Source organism: Capricornis sumatraensis, chromosome 16, assembly GCF_032405125.1.
Source record: "Capricornis sumatraensis isolate serow.1 chromosome 16, serow.2, whole genome shotgun sequence".
Taxonomy (NCBI): Eukaryota; Metazoa; Chordata; class Mammalia; order Artiodactyla; family Bovidae; genus Capricornis; species Capricornis sumatraensis.
Genome location: NC_091084.1, coordinates 79,238,922 through 79,262,703, shown reverse-complemented (window position 1 = coordinate 79,262,703; position 23,782 = coordinate 79,238,922). Strand labels below are relative to the sequence as shown.

General features: G+C 40.6%; 1 protein-coding gene across 1 annotated transcript in view; it reads left to right on the top strand.

The window, feature by feature from the left end:
• Window positions 1–23,389, top strand: part of LOC138092265 (fatty acid desaturase 2-like protein FADS2B) — a 37,790-nt gene extending 14,401 nt beyond the window's left edge. The window contains exons 3-13 of the mRNA XM_068988071.1: window positions 4,078–4,275; window positions 6,392–6,493; window positions 9,717–9,842; window positions 13,866–13,926; window positions 15,951–15,953; window positions 16,533–16,606; window positions 16,768–16,865; window positions 18,498–18,594; window positions 20,485–20,564; window positions 21,805–21,930; window positions 23,329–23,389. Of these exons, the coding sequence (XP_068844172.1) occupies window positions 4,078–4,275; window positions 6,392–6,493; window positions 9,717–9,842; window positions 13,866–13,926; window positions 15,951–15,953; window positions 16,533–16,606; window positions 16,768–16,865; window positions 18,498–18,594; window positions 20,485–20,564; window positions 21,805–21,930; window positions 23,329–23,389 (1,026 nt within the window). The remainder of the gene's footprint in view (window positions 1–4,077; window positions 4,276–6,391; window positions 6,494–9,716; window positions 9,843–13,865; window positions 13,927–15,950; window positions 15,954–16,532; window positions 16,607–16,767; window positions 16,866–18,497; window positions 18,595–20,484; window positions 20,565–21,804; window positions 21,931–23,328) is intronic.
• Window positions 23,390–23,782: the final 393 nt, after the last annotated feature.

Here is a 23,782-nt window from a genome sequence, read left to right as displayed (position 1 = left end):
TCACATCCATACATTACTACTAGAAAAACCATTGCTTTGACTAGACAGACACTTGTTGGCAAAGTAACGTCTCTGCTTTTTAAAATGTTGTCTAGTTTTGTCTTTTCTTCCAAGGAGCAAGCAAGCTTCAGTTTCATGGCTGCAGTCATAGTCTGCAGTGATCTGGGAGCCCAAGAAAATAAAGTCTGTCACTGTTTTTATTGTTTACCCCATCTATTTGTCATTAAATCATGGGACCAGTTGCCATGATCTTCATTTTTGAATCTTGAATTTTAAACCAGCTTTTTCACTCTCCTCTTTCACCTTCATCAAGAGGCTCTTTAGGTCCTCTTCACTTTCTGCCATAAGGGTGCTGTCATCTGCATATATGAGGTTATTGATATTTCTCCTGGCAGTCTTGATTCCAGCTTCTGCTTCATTCAGCCCAATATTTCTCATGATATACTCTGCATAGAAGTTAAATAAGCAGGGTGATGGCATACAGCCTTGATGTACTCCTTTCCCAATTTGGAACCACTCAGTTGTTCCATGTCCAATTCTGTTACTTCTTGACCTACATACTGGTTGCTCAGTAGGCAGGTAAGGCGGTCTGGTATTCCCAGCGATTGAAGAATTTTCCACAGTTTGCTGTGATCCACATGGTCAAAGGCTTTAGCACAGTGAGTGAAGCAGAAGTAGATGTCTTTTGGAATTCCCTTGCTTTCTCTATGATCCAACAGATATTAGCAATTTGATTGCTGGATTCTCTGCCTGTTCTAAATTCAGCTGGAACATCTGGAAGTTCTTGGTTCACGTATTGTTGAAGCCTAGATTGGAGAATTTTAAGAATTCTTTTGTTAGTGTGTGAAGTGACTGCAATTGTGCAGAAGTTTGAACATCCTTTGGCATTGCCTTTCTTTGGGATTGGGATTAAAATTGATTTTTCAGGTCCTGTGGCCACTGCTGAGTTTCCCATGTTTGCTGGCATATTGAATGCAGCACTTTAACAGCATCATCTTTTAGGATTTGAAATAGCTCAGCTGGAATTCTATCACCTCTGCTACCTTTGTTGGTAGTGATGCTTTCTAAGACCTACTTGACTTCACACTCCAGCATGTCTGGCTCTAGGTGAGTGATCGCAAAACCATCATGGTTATCTGGTTCATTAAGATCTTTTTTGTATAGTCCTTCTCTGTATTCTTGCCACCTCTTCTGGATATCTTCTGCTTCTGTTAGGTCCGTATGGTTTCTGTCCTTTACTGTGCCCATCTCTGTATGAAATTTTCCCTAATTTTCTTGAAGAGATCTCCAGTCTTTCCCATTCTATTGTTTTTCTCTATTTCTTTGCATTGATCAGTGAGGAAGGCTTTCTTATTTCTCCTTGCTATTCTTTGGAATTCTGCATTCAGATAGGTATATCTTTCTTTTTCTCCTTTGCCTTTCACTTCTCTTCTTTTCTCAGATATTTGTAAGGGCTCCTCAAACACTGGTTTGCCATTTTGCAGTTATTGTCCTTGGGGATGATTTTGATCACCACCTCCAGTACAATTTGTGAACCTAGGTCCATAGTTCTTCAGGCACTCTGTCTATCAGATGTTATCCCTTGAATCTATTTCTCACTTCCACTGTATAACTGCAAGTGATTTACTTTAGGTCATACATGAATGGCCTAGTGGTTTCCCCTACTTTCTTCAATTTCAGTCTGAATTTGGCAATAAGGAGTTCATGATCTGAGCCATAATCAGCTCCTGGTCTTGTTTTCGCTGACTGTATAGAGCTTCTCTATCTTTGGCTGCAAAGAATATAATCAATCTGATTTTGGTATTGACTATCTGGTGATGTCCATGTGTAGAGTCATCTATCATGTTGTTGGAAGAGGGTGTTTGTTATGACCAGTCCGTTCTCTTGGGAAAACTCTGTTAGCCTCTGCTGAGCTTCATTTCGTACACCAAGACCAAGCTTGCCTGTTACTCCAGATACCTTTGACTTCCCTTGCATTCTAATCCCCTATGATGAAAGAAAGCTAAGCGCTGAAGAATTGATGCTTTTGAACTGTGATGCTGGAGAAGACTCTTGAGAGTCCCTTGGACTGCAAGGAGATACAACCAGTCCATCCTAAAGGAGATCAGTCCTGAATATTCATTTAAAGGACTGATGCTGAAGCTGAAACTGCAATACTTTGGCTACCTGATGTGAAGAACTGATTCATTTGGAAAGACCCTGATGCTGGGATAGATTGAATGTGGGAGGAGAAGGGGATGACAGAGGATGAGATGATTGGATGGAATCACCACCTAAATGGACATGAGTTTGAGTAAGCTCCAAGAGTTGATAATGGACAGGGAAGCCTAGTGTGCGGTAGTCCATTTGGTCACAAAGTGTCAGACACGACTGAGCGACTGAACTGAACTGATGATAAAAAGAACATCTTTTTTTGGTGTTAGTTCTAGAAGGTCTTGTAAATCTTCAGAGAACCATCCAACTTCAGCTTCTTCAGCATTAGTGATCAGAGCACAGACTTGGATTACTCTGCTAGTGAATGGTTTCCCTTGGAAATGAACAGAGATCATCTTTCATTTTTGATTTTGCACCTAAGTACTATATTTTGAACCCTTTTGTTGACTAGCACACTTGTGTGATCTATTAAAGTTATCTGTGGCCACCAGCATTCTGATGTTCATGGGGTCTTTAGAGATGAGCCCATCCAGACCCTTCCCAGGTATTGGATCATTTAAAAGTTGTATCAGTGAATTTTGAAATGAATTTTCTTGCTTCTAGGATTGTTCATAGCTTTTTTTTAAATTAATATTTCAAATTTTACTCTTTTCTTTTACATCTGAACAATCAAGTTTTCATTCTTATACCCTGGTCACTTTCTCAACAGTCTGAGTTTCAAACCCACTATAGTTATTAAGCTAAGGAGATATTTCTTCCCAGGCCTTCCGCTGACTCTCGAGTATGTGCAAGTTCATAAATCCATGCTAGCACTTGACGTACATATGTAAGCACAGTACATGTACACAGAGTAAGGACTCCTTCAGCCAATAGACACACCACAAATACCACAGGACACCCTGTCTCATTCCTGTAGAGCTTCTGAGCATCTCACAAGAAATTCATCCTTTGAGCTAATCTACGTGAATGCTATCTTTCATAAAGGAGTCTTTTGCCCACACTAAATAGCCGATAACATAGAAAGTAACACAGATCCATATAGATAGCAAAGTTCCCCAAAGTATAATCAGAGATCAAACAACACATTGATTTAAAAAGGCAATTATTATTCATAGCTACACACTTCCACATACAAAGCAGACAAACAACAAGGACCTGCTGTTTGGCAGGGATCTCTATTCAATATCTCGTAACGGTCTACAACGGGATAGAATCTGAAGAAACAATATGTGTGTGTGTGTGTATATATATATATATACATATATGATTTGCTGTACACCTGAAACCAATACAACATTGTTAATCAACTATACTTCAATAAACCTTTTTGTTTGGAAAAGTAGAAAATTAATTTAAGGGGTTTTCCCTGGCAGCCCAGTTGTTAAGACTTCTCCTTTCAATGCAGGGGGTGCAGCTTTGATCCCTCGTCAGGGAATCCAGATCTCACATGCTTCACAGCTCCCCCCCCAAAAAAAAAATAATAAAATAAAAGCAATATTGCCACAAATTCAATAAAGGCCTCAAAAGAAATTATCTGCATCAGATTTGTTTAATTAATCAGTTTTAAAAAGAATTGTTAAAGTTATATATCTGTTCACTGAACCTCCCCCATCCTCCCAAAAAGAAGTAAGTTATAAGTCCCATAACAATTTGAGGACAGTTTATAAATCACTACTGATTTGTCCCTTCTCCAGAAAAAAAAAAATATTATCATAACTTGTTTTAAGCATTTTGCTTTTTGTTAATTTTTTAAGGTTTCGTTTTCTTGTTTAAATTATGCCTAATTAAATTTATTAAATAAATAAACATCTATTCATAAAATTAAGGTATCATACACTGATAAAATAGATGAATAATATATGCTCATCTGTGCTCCCTCTCCACTGAAGGAACCAATTCCTTTCTTGCATGCTTATCTCACAGTCCCGGTTGGTGGAAGATTTCCAAGAACTGCGGAGGACATTAGAGACCTTGAATATGTTCAGTGCCAACCTGGGGTTCTTCTTCCTTCACCTCGCCCAGATCTTGATTTTGGAGGCCCTGGCTTGGGTAATAGTGTGGCATTTTGGCAGTGGCTGGCTTATCACAATGTTCATTTCTTTTCTTCTCATGGTTGCTCAGGTAAGTAGGTATCTTAAGCCCAGGGAATGGCTCTATGGGAAACCTCAGAATTTTTCTTCTCTCTTTATACTGGTATCAGTGGCTGCCTGCCATTTCCTGTTAAGCTAAGTTATCTGTAACATGGGGTAACAATTTTTTATGGAAATATTCTGAGGAGAACTAAGCAAGTTACTCTGTAGAGTACTTAGCACAGAGACTGGCATGTGGTAAATATCCTTGACAGTTGCTGCTCTTTGCCCGACGTTATCCACACAATGTCAGTAACTGAAGTTCCGTTCTAGGCCACGTAACCTTCACCTTTGTCTTTCGTTCATTAACCAACCAACATTTTTCATGGTTGTTCAATGATTTTGTTAAGATTATAGGCACACACACGAGCTTATTTTGTTCTCTTTTTAATCGCTCAGTTGTTTCCAACCTTTTTGACCCCACGGACTATAACTGGCTCCGCTGTCCATGGATTTCCTCAGTCAAGAATACTGGAGTAGGTTGCCATTCCCTTTACCAGGGAATCTTCCTGACCCAGGGATCAAATCCGAGTCTCCCACATTGCAGGCAGATTCTTTTCTGTCTTAGCCACCATGAAAAAAGGAAGCCCCACATTAATTTATACCTATACATGTGTGTGTGTGTGTATATATATATATATACATATATATATTACTATTTATACATGCTGTTTAAAAATGCTTCCACTTAAAAAAAAACAGATTCTACTAAAAAGAAGTTAAATATATGTATTTTTTTAAAAAATTCCCTGAGACCCTAGCCAAAAGCCTCATTTCACCAATACTTATCAATACACCAGTCTATGAAGAGAGTCTATTTATTATTACATGATAATAGGATGGTTTTTCCAGTGGTCATGTATGGATGTGAGAGTTGGACTGTGAAGAAGGCTGAGTGCTGAAGAATTGATGCTTTTGAACTGTGGTGTTGGAGAAAACTCCTGAGAGTCCCTTGGACTGCAAGGAGATCTAGCCAGTATATTCTAAAGGAGATCAGCCCTGGGATTTCTTTGGAGGGAATGATGCTAAAGCTGAAGCTCCAGTACTTTGGCCACCTCATGCGAAAAGTTGACTCCTTGGAAAAGACTCTGATGCTGGGAGGGACTGGGGGCAGGAGGAGAGGGGGACAACAGAGGATGAGATGGCTGGATGGCATCACCGACTCGATGGACGTGAGTCTGAGTGAACTCCGGGAGTTGGTGATGGACAGGAGGCTGCGATTCATGGGGTGGCCAAGAGTTGGACACGACTGAGCGACTGAACTGAACTGAAGGATCATGTATTCTACCAGAAATGGCAATCAGCAACTGGCATGTAGCAGGGCAATTGATAAATCCTTTGAATGAAGCACAGATCTCTGAAGATGGCATTCTATGGCCACAACACTGTATTGTGGACACAAAGGGAAACACACCTGGCCCTGCACTTGGGAAATGGTCTTCCAGGGGAGGAGCTGGTCATTGAAATATCTAGACATGATATAAGGCAGAAGGAAAAGAAACAAGCATGTGCTGTTGGAGCAGAAAGAGGTATCTAATTCTAATTGAGGCAATTGGGGATGATTTCATGGAGAATTAACATCAGTGTTAATTACAAAATTTTATCTGCTCATTTTTTTTATTGAAAAGTCAACTTGGTTTATTCTCTGAAAAGCAACTTTTGGAATCAAGAAAGGAAACAAATATTTGACTGCTTAGCATTATCAGGAATTTTACGTGTATTCAGCTGCACAACAGCTGAATGAGTAAGGTATATTATAATCCCTGCTTCTCAAACAAAGAACTGAGTTCAGAGGTACTGACTAGCTTGCCAAGAGTTGTATAACTTGTAAAGTGGTAAAGGGCAGTTTAGAGCCCTAGTCAGCCTGACTCCAAAGGCATCCTCCTTCCATTCCACACTGGAAGACTGTGACAGTTGAGAGAAGAGTATTGTCAGCTAACAGAACCACCTGTGCAAAGGCACAGAGATGGGAAAGAACACAGCAAGTGTGACAGATACACACAGAGATCTCTTGATATTCCCAGGGGTTCCCAAGTCTACCAGAGGGCTCACTTACTACTTTCTTCTTACCTTGTCAACTTCTCTGACAGTAACCCTGTCTCTTCTAGGCTCAGGGTTCATTTCTGCAACATGACATGGGACACCTTTCCATATTTAAGAAGTCCAAATGGAACCACCTGATGCAAAAATTTGTGATGGGTCATCTCAAGGTACAGAAAGTTCCAGGAGTATGATGGGATTCTGAAAGTCATTTCACTAAGCAGTGGTTTCTACATACACTTATCAGCAAAAAATGTTACTACACACCCCACAAGTAAAGTGTAAATATACTAACAATGTAGTGACTACACACACACACACACACACACACACACACACAAACATTATAACATATATGCTAAAATTAGAATTTTAAATGTTTAGGAGAAATGGTTAATTTTATTTAAGAAGTTCTGTGTTTTCTTAGCCAACAAACTATTTGGCCCAATCCCTGGTACACCATTAAAGAACCACTTCTCAGGACATATACCCTATAAAGTCATGAGTAGAGATATTCTTAGAAGGGGTCTGGACATGTACTTCTAGGAGGCTAGGGGAATCCAGCAAACCATTTAATCCTGGAAAGACAATGTACAAATAAAAGAAATGATGCAGAATAGATAAAAGTTTAACAAAAGAGAGAAACCATGGAAAGTTAGATGGCTCGGTTTAAGAGTTGAGGGTTGCAAAATCCAGACTACTGGAAAAAGCAGGGGCAGTTGGTCTTATCCCCCTCAGATATGCTCCAGAAGGACAGGAACACTATCCTATGCACCCCTGAAATGTAGTGCCTAATAGAGTGCCTAACACACAGTAGGCCTTCAATAAGCATTTGTTGAATGCATGAAGGAATGGATGGATGGATGGAATGATGGATGGATAGATGGACAGATGCTAGATAACAGTACATGGATTGATGAAAGTAGGTTTTAGCCCAGGCTCTGATAATGCTCACTGGACCCTGAACAAGTCAGATTCTATCTCTGGCTCTCAATGTTCCCATCTCAAAAACCAGGACTTCAACTGGATATTAGCTTTTCTATGATGTTCTAGGATTTGGTGAGAAACCAAATGACAGAATGATCTCTGTTCGTTTCCAAGGCAAACCATTTAGAATCACAGTAATCCAAGCCGAGCTAACTCTGCTAGCCTTTGCCCTGCTTCATTTTGTACTCCTTTTCAGTATTCTTGCCTTGATAACCCCATGAACAGGATGAAGTGGCAAAAAGATATGACACTGAAAGATGAAGTCCCAGGTCGGTAGGTACCCAATGTGCTACTGGAGAAGAGCAGGGAAATAACTCCAGCAAGAATGAAGAGACAGAGCCAAAGTGAAAACAGTGGTGAGCTGTGGATGTGACTGGTGGTGGAAGTAAAGTCCAGCGCTGTAAAGAGCGATATTGCATAGGAACCTGGAATGTTAGGCCCAAGAATCAAGGCAGATTGGAAGTGGTCAAACAGAAGATGGCAAGAGTGAGCATCGACATTTTAGGAATCAGTGAATTAAAATGGACCAGAATGGGCGAATGTAATTCAGATGAACATTATATCTACTACTGTGGGCAAAAATTCCTTAGAAGAAATGGAGTAACCCTCATAATCAACAAGAGTCCTAAATGCAGTACTTGGATGCAGTCTCAAAAATTAAAGAATGATCTCTGTTCATTTCCAAGGCAAACCATTCAATATCACAGTAATCGAAGTCTATGACCCAAACACTAATGCCAAAGAAGCTGAAGTGGAATGGTTCTATGAAGACCTACAAGACCTTCCAGAAATAAAACTGAAAAAAGATGTCCTTTGCATCAAAGGGGGCTGGGATGTAAAAGTAGGAAATCAAGAGATACCTGGCTTAACAGGCAAGTTTGACCTTGGGATGAATGAAGCAGGGCAAAAGCCAATGGAATCTTGCCAAGAGAACACACTGGTCACAGCAAATACCCTCTTCCAACTTTATTATTCCTGTATATATTTCAAATATTTTCATTTTAACACAAAAGAAATATAAAAATTCTTTTTTCATTCTGAGGCTTTGAATCTAGTATGTATTATATCCTTACACAGCCCGCCTCAATTTGACTGGTCACTTATTAAGTGCTCAGTGGCCACAAATAGATAAGGGCTACTCTATTGAGCACTGGAGACCTAAAATGCACATTAATCATTTTTTGAGAGATGTCATATATTCAGTAAAAGCTATGACTATTGCTTATTCTTTTATAAATGATTAACATAATAGGGGAAGGGAAGAGAAATTTAATATCTCAATATGCCAGTATTCTACATACAGCAATTCATGTCTCCTTAAACAACCCATGCAGGTAAATGTCATTATATTATACTATATTTACTGAAGATGAAACTGAACATCAAAGGGTAGATAATTTTCCCAAACCACACAGATGCATTTATACATCCAGTGGATGCAAGTAAGTTGATGTGCTTCCAAATCCTTTTCTCTGTTAAAACCTTAAGATTTTCACTGAAAGAGAAAAAAGTCCCAAACAACTTAATCAGAGATGACATGAGCCCAGCATCAACTAAAATACTTTTATTCTTTCATATGTAATGAGATCATTGAAGCTTGAACACGTGATGATCAGAGGCAAGCCCCCATAGGAGATGACTTCAGATCCATGACTTTTTAAAATATTCATTGAATTAGGAACCCTGGGGCCATTTCCCCCCAAGAACTAGTTAGTTTTAGAGCTGAAATTTCTTTATTTATAAAATAAGAAGTGTTCTATCTGCTCTACCTATTTCATGTTTCTTTTTAAAAGGAGGACAAAAAAAAAAAAGAAAGAAAGATGGAAAAACATTTCATTTCAATGGTTTTTATTCTTCTTCATTATCAGGAGTTTGTTTTAACCTGGAATTTGTGTTCCTGGGTAAGATAATTATTTGCTGGTAAGCTTTTAGAGCCTCTAGGCAATGAATCATTCTGTGACCCAGGAATGAGGGGTGGTGGCATGTTCCAGGAATCCATATCCTAATTAAACTTTGGAGATGTAGGCAGAAAACTCTGATTGTTACTATTCAGATGCTGGTCAGGTCCGACTCATTGCGACCTCATGAACACAGCACATAAGGCCTCCCTGTCCATCACCAGTTCACAAAGTTGCTTTTTTCATGTCCATTGAATGGGTGATATCATCCAACCATCTCATCCTCTGTCATCCCCTTTCCTTCCTGCCCTCAGTCTTTCGCAGCATCAGGGTCTTTTCCAGTGAGTTGGCTCTTCACATCAGGTGGTCAGTATTGGAGCTTCAGCTTCAGCATCAGTCCTTCCAATGAATATTCAGGGTTGATTTTCTTTAGTTTTGGAAAACTCTGATAATGAAAGATATTTCCGGAGAGAAATCTTGCATCTAATGAATGTTCTTTTCTCCTTAGGGCTTATCTTCAAAATGGTGGAATCACCGGCACTTCCAACACCATGTAAAAACAAACATCTACCCCAAAGACCCAGATATTGACGGAGGCCCACTTTTTGTTATTGGAGATTTACAACCTGTCAAGGTATGTTTAGAAATCCTCAGCACTAGAGAAATGTTTCAGGAAGTAGTTCTTGGAAAGGTCTACGCCTTTGTCTTGAGGAGATCAGGCTGGAGATTCTGGCTTCAAGTATGTTATCAGAGCATCTCTTTTTAAGTCCAGGATATAGATTTTATTTATTTTTTAATATAAATTTATTTGTTTTAATTGGAGGTTAATTACTTTACAATATTGTTTTGGTTTTGCCATACATCAACATGAATCTGCCACAAGTATACACATGTTCCCCATCCTGAACCTCCCTCCCTCGTCCCTCCCCATACCATCCCTCTGGGTCGTCCCAGTGCACCAGCCCCAAGCATCCAGTATCATGCATCAAACCTGGACTGGCGATTCGTTTCATATGTGATATTATACATGTTTTAATGCCAAATCATCCCACCCTCGCCCTCTCCCACAGAGCCCAAAAGACTGTTCTATACATCTGTGTCTCTTTTGCTGTCTTGCATACAGGGTTATCGTTACTATCTTTCTAAATTCCATATATATGTGTTAGTATACTGTATTGGTGTTTTTCTTTCTGGCTTGCTTCACTTTGTATAATAGGCTCCAGTTTCATCCACCTCATTAGAACTGATTCAAATGTATTCTTTTTAATGGCTGAGTAATACTCCATTGTATATATGTACCACAGCTTTCTTATCCATTCATCTGCAGGATATAGATTTTAAATAAGTGAATCTGGTGTTGTAAGAAAAGAAGAAAATGCGGAAGGAATGACTTAATGATCTTAAAAGTCATTCAGGCTAAATCACATGGAAGGCATGGCAGTACATTCAACAACTGCTAAATCATGAAACATCTATATATCTAGTTATGTCAACTAATTCTAGCTGTTGGAAGAAACTAAGCTGTTATTTTTAGTTTAGGTTTGTTTTGGTTCATTTATACATGAAACTCAGCTCAAATGCCTCATAATACACAGGACCTCGCCTCTAATTCAGATTTCTTAAGGAAAAGAAAAAGGAAGGCAAACTCCAGGATATCTCAGCTGTTGACTTTCTTAAACCTCAGCTTAAAAACCAGCCTGTAAGGATTATTACCAAGATTTTTAGAGTCTGCTTTCAAGATAGAAGGCAGAAGGATAACCACAGAAAGGTATCTTTCCTTGAGAAGAAATGATGGATCCGGAGAATTACGTGCTTAGGAAGAGGCTCTGTTTCCTTCTGGAAGAATTTAGGAGCTTTCTAAAAACAAAGGAGTGTAGCTTGGTCACTTGCTGTGTGGACTTTGTGGTAACCAGAATTGTGCAACTTTCTCAAAATAGGTTTTCCCAGTTTGGGAAGACAACCTTCTTCCAATTAGGGAAAAGTCTCCTGCCAAGATATAAAGAAAATAAAAGAAAGAAAGAAACCTTGACTGCATTCTTCAGTCAGTTGTTCTTCACAATGACTCCACAAACAAGTCAGAGCTCTCCAAAGTTTGCAAACTCCTAAAGTGAAGTCGTTCAGTCCTGTCTGACTCTTTGCGACCCTATGGACTGTAGGGATTTTCCAAGCAAGAATACCGGAGTATTCTTCATTTCCTTCTCCAGGGATCAAACCTGGGTCTCCCACATTGCAGGCAGACTCTTTACAGGCTGAAGCCACCAGGGAATCCCTGTGAACTCCTTGGCTGATCACTAAACTTATGACATTTTGACTTCTCTCCTCATTCCCTCACAGCAATGGAGATTTGTCTCATTGGAGTCCATGAGGCAGCCTGGCCCCCTCCAGAAGTCCCTTCTGTAGAACTGTATCCAGTTCACATGCTGCCTCTTCACAGAGGATGGAGACATCATCACTTCTCCATCATTCGAGACACATATCCCTTGAGGCTTAGGTTTCTATTTACTATAATTTCAAAGCCAATGCACACCACATTACTTACAATCAGTTAATCTCTAAATTCAGCTGTTTTGCAACACAACTAATTCTGATAAGCCTTAAATGTTTCTGTTCTTCCCATTTTACTGTCAGTCTTTCTACCACTTTCTTCAAACATTCATTCCTTTAACAAGTATTATTTAAATCCTCTAGGCCCAGGTCCCGTGCTCATACTCTGGAAAAGTTAGACTTCTCCTTTGGAACCACACTCATAAATCAATCCTTCACCTACATTTGCCAACTCTCCAAAATTCTCCACCAACTCCCTCTTTCAAGTTTCCTACCACTTAAATATCCAGAAGCTTGGGAGTAACTGCAAATAACTATCATTACTTTATCACCATGACATTTATTTTTATTTATGATAGTAAAAGAACCAAGGGTCAAGTCTAATATCTAAACAACAGAAGAAATATATAGAAGGGAAGGTGTCAAAAGAATGGGAAAAGCAACATATTAAACACGGCTCACAGTGTTGTAACTGAACATAAGGTAAAATTATAGAGGGGATTTGAATTATCATTCATTCATTAATTCCTTCAACTAAGCATTTATTAAGTGTCTCTTAGGTTATAGAGATAAACCATTATTTCTATGCCTCCTCTCAAGATATTTGCTGCCTTTGTGCATTTGGGCACAGACTAAATTAACTAAGAAGACTCCTAGGAAACAACTCAAATTCCCAGTGGTAAGATTATATATTATCAAGCCTTAAAATGAGTAAACCACAGCATGAGATCCATGATGGAATTAAAAGATGAAAGATGAAGTAGATACCAGAGTTATGACTATGCGTTTTATAATGTAACTATTCAACAAATATCTGTTAAATGGATGAATGGATACAAGCAGACTGAGCTTCAAGCAGAATTCTAAGCACATAGGTTGAAGAATACCTTGAAAACTTATCAGAAATATTTCTCCTCCATCACCATTCTATTTACACCAGGACAAAAATTTTAAAATGGCTCCCATGAGAATAATAATAAACGATCAGTTCAGTTCAGTTCAGTTCAGTCGATCAGTCATGTCCGACTCTTTGCAACCCCATGAATCACAGCACGCCAGGCCTCCCTGTCCATTACCATCTCCCGGAGTTCACTCAGACTCACGTCCATCGAGTCCGTGATGCCATCCAGCCATCTCATCCTCGGTCGTCCCCTTCTCCTCCTGCCCCCAATCCCTCCCAGCATCAGAGTCTTTTCCAGTGAGTCAACTCTTCGCATGAGGTGGCCAAAGTACTGGAGCTTCAGCTTTAGCATCATTCCTTCCAAAGAAATCCCGGGGCTGATCTCCTCCAGAATGGACTGGTTGGATCTCCTCGCAGTCCAAGGGACTCTCAAGAGTCTTCTCCAACACCACAGCTCAAAAGCATCAATTCTTCGGCGCTCAGCCTTCTTCACAGTCCAACTCTCACATCCATACATGACCACTGGAAAAACCATAGCCTTGACTAGATGGACCTTATTCGGCAAAGTAACGTCTCTGCTTTTGAATATACTATCTAGGTTGGTCATAACTTTTCTTCCAAGGAGTAAGTGTCTTTTAATTTCATGGTTGCAGTCACCATCTGCAGTGATTTTGGAGCCCCCCCCTAAAAAATTCTGACTCTGTTTCCACTGTTTCCCCATCTATTTCCCATGAACTGATGGGACCAGATGCCATGATCTTCGTTTTCTGAATGTTGAGCTTTAAGCCAACTTTTTCGCTGTCCTCTTTCACTTTCATCAAGAGGCTTTTTAGCTCCTCTTCACTTTCTGCCATAAGGGTGGTGTCATCTGCAAATGGAATAAACCATTCCTGCAAGAATTGCCCACATTTACATAAAGAAAAAGGCACCACAATATTTCCTTCCCCTTCAGTTCTGGTTCCTCAGTGCCTTCACTTTGACAGTAAATGAACTCTGACCAGATGGCTCTTTCCATAGAGATTCTACACACACACACACACACAAACACACACAGACACACACAGACACACACGCACACACACAGACACACACACATATGCACACACACATACAGACACACACACACGTGCATGTGCACACGCACACACCCAACCTTGAGTATAACAGAAGTCTATATTGTTCTTACTTTCGTTCTATCCTCTCTCCATTCAGTATGGCAAGAACAGAATCAAATTCTTCGACTACGAGAAGCAGCACCTGATCTTCTGCCTGGGTGAGTCACCAGAGAGCCACAATCCTTATCACCCTGTTTCCCGGAAGCAAACAGCTGTCGAGCCAGAAGGCATGACTGAAATGCTCCCACAGAGAGACGATCCCAGGCCTTGTGCCTTGAAAAAGCAGCCTGCTTTATTTCAGACTTACTGGGGTGGAATCTGAAGAGGAAAACAGAAGAGCTATTAAGCATTCTTAATGGGCATCTCATCACTCTGGCTACTGTACAGGGAAGGAGATGATCCAAGAAGGATGGGAAGCAGGATGCCAATCGAGGGGTCTGGTGTCTGCGACTCTCGTCCTGGATAAACTAAAGGCAACACTTACCAAGAAGAAAAGGACAGTGGTATATGGATAGGGAGGAAAAACAGGAAAAGAACGCTCAAGCACTGACAGTAGGTGCCAGGAAAAGCAGAGTCTCATGAATAAAAGTCAGCTGTAGAGCTTCTGTGTGCAAGAAAGTTGACTGTTCCCACAGCTTACATACAGCTGTAGAAGGTATTCGAGTGGACAGATACACACACACACATATACACACGCACACATTTAATAATACAGGTCGGGATATGTTCTAGGCTTGAGAGAAAATAGAGTAGCTGAATAATGCTAATAACAATACAAATATTAGAAGCAAAAGTGTTTTGCTCTTAACCAAGTCAAACTCATGATTGCTCACGAAGAAAAGTTTAGGATCCCAAAATATGCTCATCTGAAACACGCTTACTCATTTGGAAAAGAAACCCAAATTAGGAAAGATTCCAAACATTTCCTATAGATCAGTGGTTCTCATCTCAACTAAGAACATTGCTGCCCCCAGTGGGACGTTTGACACCATATAGATACTTTTTTGATTATTGCAACAAAGAGGGAGGAATGGCATTGACACCCAGGGGGCAGAAGCCAGGGATGTTATGAAATGTCTTATAGTACACAGAACAGCCCTGAACAATAAAGAATTATCTGACCCTAAAATGCCAACAGTGTTAAGATTCAGAAACTGTTACAGATGATATGGCTTGCCCAAACATTAGCCACCAAGGGTCATCTGTCTCGTGCCTGACCGGGATAACCTGTAAGTCCATTTTCTGAGCCACAAGGCTCAACCACCACTGCAGCCTCTTCCAGGGCTAGAATTCTGAGGATTTCTCCTAATGCAGTTATTCCCTTTCATGACCAAAGAGGGTGTGGAGGACATTGGTGCCCCAGTTTGAAAGGGAACTCTTCCAGCCCAGACAGACATATATTCACATAAGAAAAAACTGTTGGAGTCTCTTGTCTGAACTCTCCTCCTGTGTGTAGTAAACCAATACAGCCTTAGCTTATGAGGAATGGATGAATACTGTAGCTTCACTGCAGAATGCCCAGCTTACAAACCACATCATCCTCAGGAGCTGTTTCATTTTGTCATTTTCTTTCAAATGTCTTCAACGTAGTGTGACAGGTACAAATGAGTCATACTCAACCTGTCAGAGAGAGATGAGGCTTGACACTTCATAAAGGTGGCGAGACAGCTTTCATGCAGATTCCTGTAGTAGGGAAAGGTAATTCAGTATAGGCTGAGCTCAACTCTCCAGAAATGAAAGGTGGGAGACTTTTGAAACACTGGGACATGCTAATGGGAATCAGGGAAAGAGGATAAAGGGAGGGGAAGCTGGTCATGTGGTTAAGCCACCTGTGGCTTCTCACTGGTGCTTATCAAAGTCAAACTCCTACCCTCCCAGAGGCTACAGGACAGAGCCCAATCTTCAAAGATTGTATTTCAAAGGGATAACTCCCAAGTCCTTGAGAAAAACATTTCTGGGTCAGAGAAGATCCATCTCAGAGGGACAGATTAAGAATTTTATAATTGTAAGTTTTCTAACAAATGATTGAAGAAAAGGTCAGATGCCTACTGAACAAGCAGTAAGTTCTTTAGACAGTCTTGAACTTTCTCAGGCAGGGACTTTAAGGTGTCAGTGTCATCCCAGGAGCACGACTTTGAATTGTTCTTAGAAACTATTTCTAGCATTTGTGTGAGTTTCTTAGTGTGTAGGGTGGAGAAACTCATTTGTGCTGACAATTTGCAGACTCTGAAAATCTATGGGTCACGTTTGAAGCCTAGTTAGGATGGGGACTCAGAGCATCTGACTAAATTTTGATTTAGAAGAGAGTTTTCAAAATCTGAAGGGTCTCCATATGACTCCTACCTGCTCCAGGCAACTTCACTGGTCCTGGGGGAGATGCAGGTATGCTCTGTATCTGCCACCTCAACATATTGTGACAGGGCCCAACATCAAGGATCGTGACGAACTGAAGGATTCCAGGGACCTTGAGAAAACTTGAAATCTCACAGCAGAAGCCCTTCCAGGATGCCTTCATGGAATGACTCAGATCTTCAAAGCTTCCCTAGTCTCCTTAAGGGAGCTTGAACCGAAGGCCCGGTTCACCCTCAGAGACTCTGAAAGCCCAGCAGCATCCAGGATGTGGTTGTGGATTTCCACCGTGCATCCTTCTCAGGGGCAATACTCCAGGGGCAGCATGCTAGGAGATCACCTCCCACTAGGGATCAATCTGCTCATGTGTTCACTAACTTCTTGGTTTTTTTTATCTTCTTCTTCTTTTTTTCAGTTTCCCCCTTTGTCACACCAGTATATTTCAACCTGGGGTCCATTCTACATATGTGCCGCAGAAGGCACTGGGAGGTGAGTAACTCGATTCCTTCTCTAGAGCTAGATCAGGCTGGTAGAAAAGGGGAAAGGTAAATGCTTGATCCTTTCCAGATGCAGCTTCCTTGAGTATAAGGATATAAGACTTAACCAGTTTTATTTCCACTAGCTTAACTTACAAGCACTTCTTTCTGCAGGAGATTGCCTGGGCCATCAGCTTTTATATCCGCTATTTCATCACATTCGGTCCTTTCTACGGAATCTTCGGAACCATGGTGCTCATATATTTAGTCAAGTAAGAAAACAATAATATTATCCTACACTTATTGCCTGGATGGTCCTCTTACCTTTCTTATTTGATCTATTTATGATTAGCAAAGGTTTGCAGATTATGACACCAGACTGCATTCTTGTAGCTGAGACACTTCAAGAAAATGTGGGATAAAACAGCTGAAATAGTTGAATGAGTTTCTGAGAAACTGAATTTGCCCAGTCTTGCCTGTTTTCCCATGTGATTAATTCCCAATTACAGTATAGTAGTCCCTCAGCATCTGAGGAGGATTAGTCCCTGGACCCACCTCAGTTACCAAAATCCAAAGATATTCAAGCCCCATAGTCATCTATCCATATATGTGGTTCCACAACTGTGGATTCAAGCAACCACTAATCTTGTAGTACTGTGTGTTTTCTTAAAAATATCCATATTTAAGTGGACCTGCATGTTTCTCGAAGGTCAACTGTATTCTGCCTGATCACCAAGTCCTTCAAACTGTAATTGAGCTGGACATCATAATTCTTACCAAAGATAACAGGAGGCCAATCTTTTTAAATTTATTTTACAACTACAGATTTTCCCCAAATCAAAATAACTTTAAGCTGAATAACCCTCTTCAACTTCCCAATGTATTCCTTCCTCATTCATTTGCATTACTATTAATAAAATAACGGTAGCTACTATGCATCAGGCAATTTGCTAAAGGCTTTACGTTGTGGGCTGCCCTGGTGGCTCAGACAGTGAAGCACCTGCCTGCATTGTGGGAGACCCGGGCCAATCCCTGGGTCAGGAAGAACCCCTGGAGAAGGAAGTGGCAACCCACTCCAGTCTTCCTGCCTGGAGAATCCCACGGGTGGAAGTGCTGGTGGGCTACTGTCAGTGGGGTCGCAAAGAGTCAGACACAACGGAGCAACTTCATTCACTTCACATGCATTGTCTTATTTGATGTAATCAAAAACGCACAACCAGGCAATGTAGATAGTATCAATTTCATTTTTCTGATAAGAGAACTAAAGTTCAGAGAAATTAAATCACTTACTCAAGAGCAAATAAGGGCCAGTGGCAGCACCAAATCAGAGCTTGTACTCAGTTCTATCTGACGACAACAGCCAAGCCGTTAATCACGTTGCGTATATCTTTAATTTGTTGTTGCTTTAGTCGCTAAATCATGTCTGACTCTTTTGTGACCCCACGGATTGTAGCCTGCCAGACTCCTCTGCTCTGGGGATTTCACAGGCAAGAATACTGGAGTTGGTTGCCATTTCTTTGTCCAGGGGATCTTCCCAACCCAGGAATCAAACCAGGATCTCCTGCACTGGCAGATGGAATCTTGACCACTGAGCCACCAGGGAAGGCTGACCTTCAGTTATCTAGGTATCTTCTGAGCCTGGCACCACTGCCTACAGAAAATACTGGGGACACTGCTCTGGTCCAGTAGGCTGCAAGACAGGTAGTGTGACTGAATACCTAGTATGCCATCTTTAGATATAAAAGGTCTGCAAAGATGAAAAACAAACAACCACCACATGATGGAACCTTTGAGTCACTGCCATTTCCTCTACTGCTCAGCCAGATCTGCCAGTGGTTATGCAAGCCCATTGACTAGAACTTAGACTCCCCAAGGAATGATCATATCTTCTAATTCTCTTAAAGGATTTTGGAAAGTCCCTGGATTGCATATGTTACCCAGATGAGCCACATAACAATGAAAATAAGCAAAGAGGGGAACCAGGACTGGTTCAGCTCTCAGGTAATAACGCTGTTCCGGGAAAACATCCACCAAAGCACTCTGATTACTGTCTGCTTACCTCAAATAATGTTTATTGGAGGCTTGCCAGGGGCCAGGCACTGTCAACTGTTTTGCATGTAGCTACATGAGATGTTGCTACATGTACCTACATACTCGGAATATTCCCACTTTGCAAATGATAACATTGAGGTATGAAGAAGCTGCACAGCTTGTGCAAGATCACACAGCTAAGTGGCAGAAGCAGGTTTTGTTTATTTATTTGGCCACTCTGTGAGGCAGGCAGGGTCTTAGTTCTCCTACCAGGGATCAAACCTGTGTTGAGCACACAGTCTTAACCAGTGGACCAGTAGAAATTCCCTAGAAGCAGGTTTAAAACCTCAGCAGTTTGATTTCAGAACCTTGGCTTTTAACCAAGGCTTAATAAACAACAGTCCAAGGGACAATCTAGCCCAGTTTTTATTTTATTTTTTTAAGTTTTATTGGAACACAGCCACACTCATACATTACATATTCTCTATGATAGTTTTCATTCTAAAACAGCAGAACTGCATAGCTGTGATGCAGAATTGAAACATTTACTGTGCAGCACTTTACAGGCAAGGTTTACTAAACCTGCCTCAACATGATACGATCTTTCAATGAATCTCACACTCCTAGAATAACAGAAGGGAGAACCCTGGAATCCCCCTCATTTCATTGTACAGATAGTGGGGCCCAGAGAGGAGACTCAGTATTCTCAGCAAGCATGCTGTTAACGATTAAAAGATTCATGACCCATGCAGAATACCACTGCCTCCTAAGCCTGACACTGGCTGTGCTGTGATTAACTGGAGAATCCAGTCATCATACTGCTTCCTTCTCCATGCTCATTTGCAAATTCAGTGGACATTCCACACAGTAGTGATTCTCAATCTTTTTGGTCAAGAAACCACTCTTAAAACTTATTGAGAACATAAAAGAGCTTTCGTTGCTGGAGGTTATATCCACTGATACTTACTGTATTTGAAATTGAAACTGAGAGTTTTTAAATATCTATTAATTAATTTTAAAATAACATGATAAAGCTGTTAAAGGTTAACATCAGAGTGATTACATCATCCCATGTTTAATAGCCTCTGGAAAAAACCATGCTATAAGCGTGCAGGAATGAGAATAAAAAAGGCAAATACTGTCTCAGAAGTATATGGGGATCATTTTGACCTTGAAGATCCCCTGAAAGTGTCCTAGGGACCCCAAGGTGCTCTAAAGTACACTCAAGGAACCCTGATATAAAGCAACTGCAAAAATGCCATTCAAAATGGCAACAACCCTAACAAGAATTAAATCTTAGAAAGGCACTGAATAAAAGTCACATTCATAAGCATTCTAAGTAGTCTGAAGAATCCTATGACCTTTGTACAAAATAAAATACATTAGATTAAAAAGGAAGCTACTTGTATATATTAATAAATGTATTTCTATGCACAAAACTCTTGATTTAAGCCCTTGCATGCTTTATTCCCCATTTAGAAGTCCTTTAAGTCTATTCTGTGGTAATAATATTCAAACTCCTATAATTTCTATGAGTCCTACAATCCCGCTTCCATCTGCCAAATTCCTTACCCATGATACCTTGGTCTTCTGATTTTGAGGGCTGATAGTGACTTAGTCCTCTCAGATCCTATTCACTTCTTCATATCTGTTGCCTTATCAATACTTCTTAGCAAAATGCCTATTTCCTTTATAACTGTAAGGTCCCTGAGACCTGGGACTTATTTTTATCCCGCATGGTTTGTTACATAAAATACGTACTCAATCAGCACTTGTTGAATGATGGATGAATAAAAGAATGACTAAATATCTTGTTTGATACGGGTTCATTTATATCTAATGTAAGCTTTTTCTTTGCAGGTCTTGGCCACCTGTAATGTTGAACATTCCTTTTTCAATGACTGGTTCACTGGGCATGTGAACTTCCAAATTGAGCACCAGTGAGTAAGAGAAATCGTTTATGATAAAGGGCAAGGGCTGTCACTAATAACTGCCTTCCATAGAGTCCAGAGAGGAGCAGTAGACTCACAATCTTAAGGGAAAAAAATGAACCAGGATTCTCTAAAGGATGCTATTTTTCAATTAACGACAATGATAGATAAGGGAAGCAAGAAATGAAGGAGGTGTCACAATTGCAAGTAAATGGAGTGAAATCTTGGAAAAGTATCAGTGACTCAGTTTCCAGATTCCTATGGGCTTAGGAAATGGTGATGTCTTTGCATCTTCTTTGTTGGCAAAACCTAAGAAAAATCAGGACACAGGAGTAACCAACTTGTGTTCAAACTTAACTATGCTATAATTCAAATATTTATTTATCTGTGTCTTTAGAGACAAGTTTACAAAATAACTAATGAAGTGGAGTCCCTGCTGCAATTTATACATGGTATCTGGAAATACTTTGCCAATGGGTCAGTTACAGAGAGGAAATGGGTAGTTCACACCTTGATGCAAGTTAAAACACTGAGAGTCAATTTCCCCAGAGTGTCAGGGGAAAGGCTTTCCACATTCTCTTTGTCTAACCATGTGAGTCTATGATAGTCAAAGAAAGAACAAGACCTTTATTTGTTCAAGGAATTTTTTTCATTCTCTCTCTCATATTAGGGCTTGAAAATTTCAGCAAAACAAAACAGAAAGATTCTTACTCACAGTTTCATCAAAGGAGAGGTTTCCATTCGAGACGATCATCCGGGAGACTGATGAAAACTGGGGATAAGAGTCGTCTCTCCTCACTTCTCATTCCTTTCCGGGGACTTTGAGCTGTTTTCCATTACTTAATAAACATTCATCTGTTCTTGCTAGGAAGGTAGAAAGAGAGACTAAGACAGAGATTAGCAGGGGCAGGGTGGGCAGTTCAGTATTTCCAGTTCTCTAGGTAGTTCTAAATGGTAGAAAGTTCTAAATGATTTACTTTCATTGGATCAGGCCAAAAATAACAAGTTGATGGAGCTAAAACATATTTTCTTAGTTCTTCCTAAACATCTGCCACCCACAAGGCTTGTAGAGGTTTAACGGATAAGATGAGTCTGGCAGCAAGTTTAATTTCCCAGAACAAATGTATCATGCAAGGTCAAGGTTGGGTCTGTGTGGCTGATACCATTTTATTTTGTAAAAGGGGAAAGGGAACTTTGGGTTTCTCCTTAGGTCTGAGAAGTTTTATATCTCCTTTCTCTGTTTCCCTAGTCTATTTCCCACAATGCCATGCCATAATTATCACAAGGTGGCACCTCTGGTGAAGTCACTGTGTGCCAAGCATGGACTACCATATGTGAAAAAGCCCATGTTGAAGGCATTTGGAGATATTCTCAGGTAATAACAGTCCCTCAACACACAGCTCTCATTTCCTATCACTGTTGGTCCCCAGACTCTTCACTGCTTTATGAATCATTCAGCCAATAGCTATTTATTAAGGAGCATTCATGTGCCCAGCATGGACATGAGGCTCAGTACGGAACAACGCTAACACAGAAATGGTAACAGGCATTCCTACCATTTACCTGCTGCCTTCTGGGTACTTCTTAGCGAAAATACCTTGACACCCTACTAAATTTCAAGCTTCTTATAAACCAGGGTTCTGCATTATTTGTCTTTGTATCACCCACAGAGCCTTGACACGCTTTAGAACTTAACCGGTGGGAGGGACTCTCAAATCATCTGGTCCAGGGTTGCAAACTAGGATGCTTGCAGGGTCTGGTGGGACAGACAGGGGTGACTCTTCCTACAGGAACTGAGAATCCATACTCATCCTGAAGCATTCACAGTTCCCTGGAGGATCCTGTGCTTGTCAAATTTACTGCCAAAACCTTGGTGGCAATTTTTTTTTTTAAGATTAGGAAAAAGAAAAACAGTATCCTATTAATATGAATTAATAATGCAGCAAGGCTAGACCTAGTCATATCAGATCCCTGAAGAGTGATCCATCTTCACTTTCTACCATTGCCCTCCTCCTTTCCTGCCCTCCAGATATCTGACCTCCCTACAGTTGCCACATAACTCCCTGCCCCTTGCCATGACCCATCCTTGGTCACCTTTTCTTCTACCGGAATAATCTTCCAACTTGCCACCCGCCTCCTGTCACCTTCTCAAGTTCCATTCACTCTCCAAAGCTCACCTGAAAGGTCTTTTCTTCATCTCAGTCCTCCCTTGCCCCCAAGACTACACCTGCAGAGAAGAAGAGAAATGCTTGGTTCTCTCCATGTCTGACCTTTATCACAATCATGATTCAATAGCATATTGGGTAATATGTGTCTCCCAATGCAGACCAGGAATTCCAGGTGGACAAGACTCTCATCACTCCTATTCACTCCTGTATCACCAGAGCCTAGAAAAATGTTTCCCTTTATAAAGTAGGTGAGGTAGGTGGGTACAGGATGAGTTGGCTTATAGTCATATGATTTATCTTATAGAGATTCAGCCGAGCTTTTTCTTTTAATACTGGAGAAAAGGGAAATGATGCTTTGGGGTACAGAAAAGCATGCAACAAAAGAAAATCTCAATCTCCTCCATATAGAAAATGCGAACTCACCTTCTAAAACAGAAGTCAGAGTGTATTCGACTCCCTCCACCGGGCAAGATAGAAAGAGGCCTTTCAGATATAGCTGAAAATAACAGAGTTGCAAAGTATTAAGTAAAAGAGCAAATGTTCCATGAAGTAGCTCCTTTGACCTGAATCTCACCTACTCATGATTTTGTCTGCTCCTCTTGCAGGGCCCTGAAGAAGTACGGAGCCCTCTGGAAGGAGGCTTACTGCACACATTCAGAAATATAATCCAGATGTGCTGGTGCTAAAGAGAAAAACCACAGGCCCCAAAAGTGTCACTTGTACTAAAGCCCATGATACCAAACCTCTATAATACCTGACAGAATTGCACTTAAAGCCTTCCCCAGAAATACAATCTTAAGCAACTAGTCTGGGATTTTGGGGTCAGCAGTGTGGAGATAATCTGGTGCATTTTACCCCTTCTCCATTCCTGCCCCTGGCCCAGCGAAAGATTTATCTGCATGATAAAACCCTTGTAATCCCTCCCCCCTCATAAAAAAAAGGTGTCTGCCCCAAATATACTTTGCTGATGGCTTCCTTGCCTTTCCTTTCTTCCTATAAAAACCTTCCATTTGCACAACTCCTCAGAACTCCCTTCTCCTTAATAACTGGGATACTGCT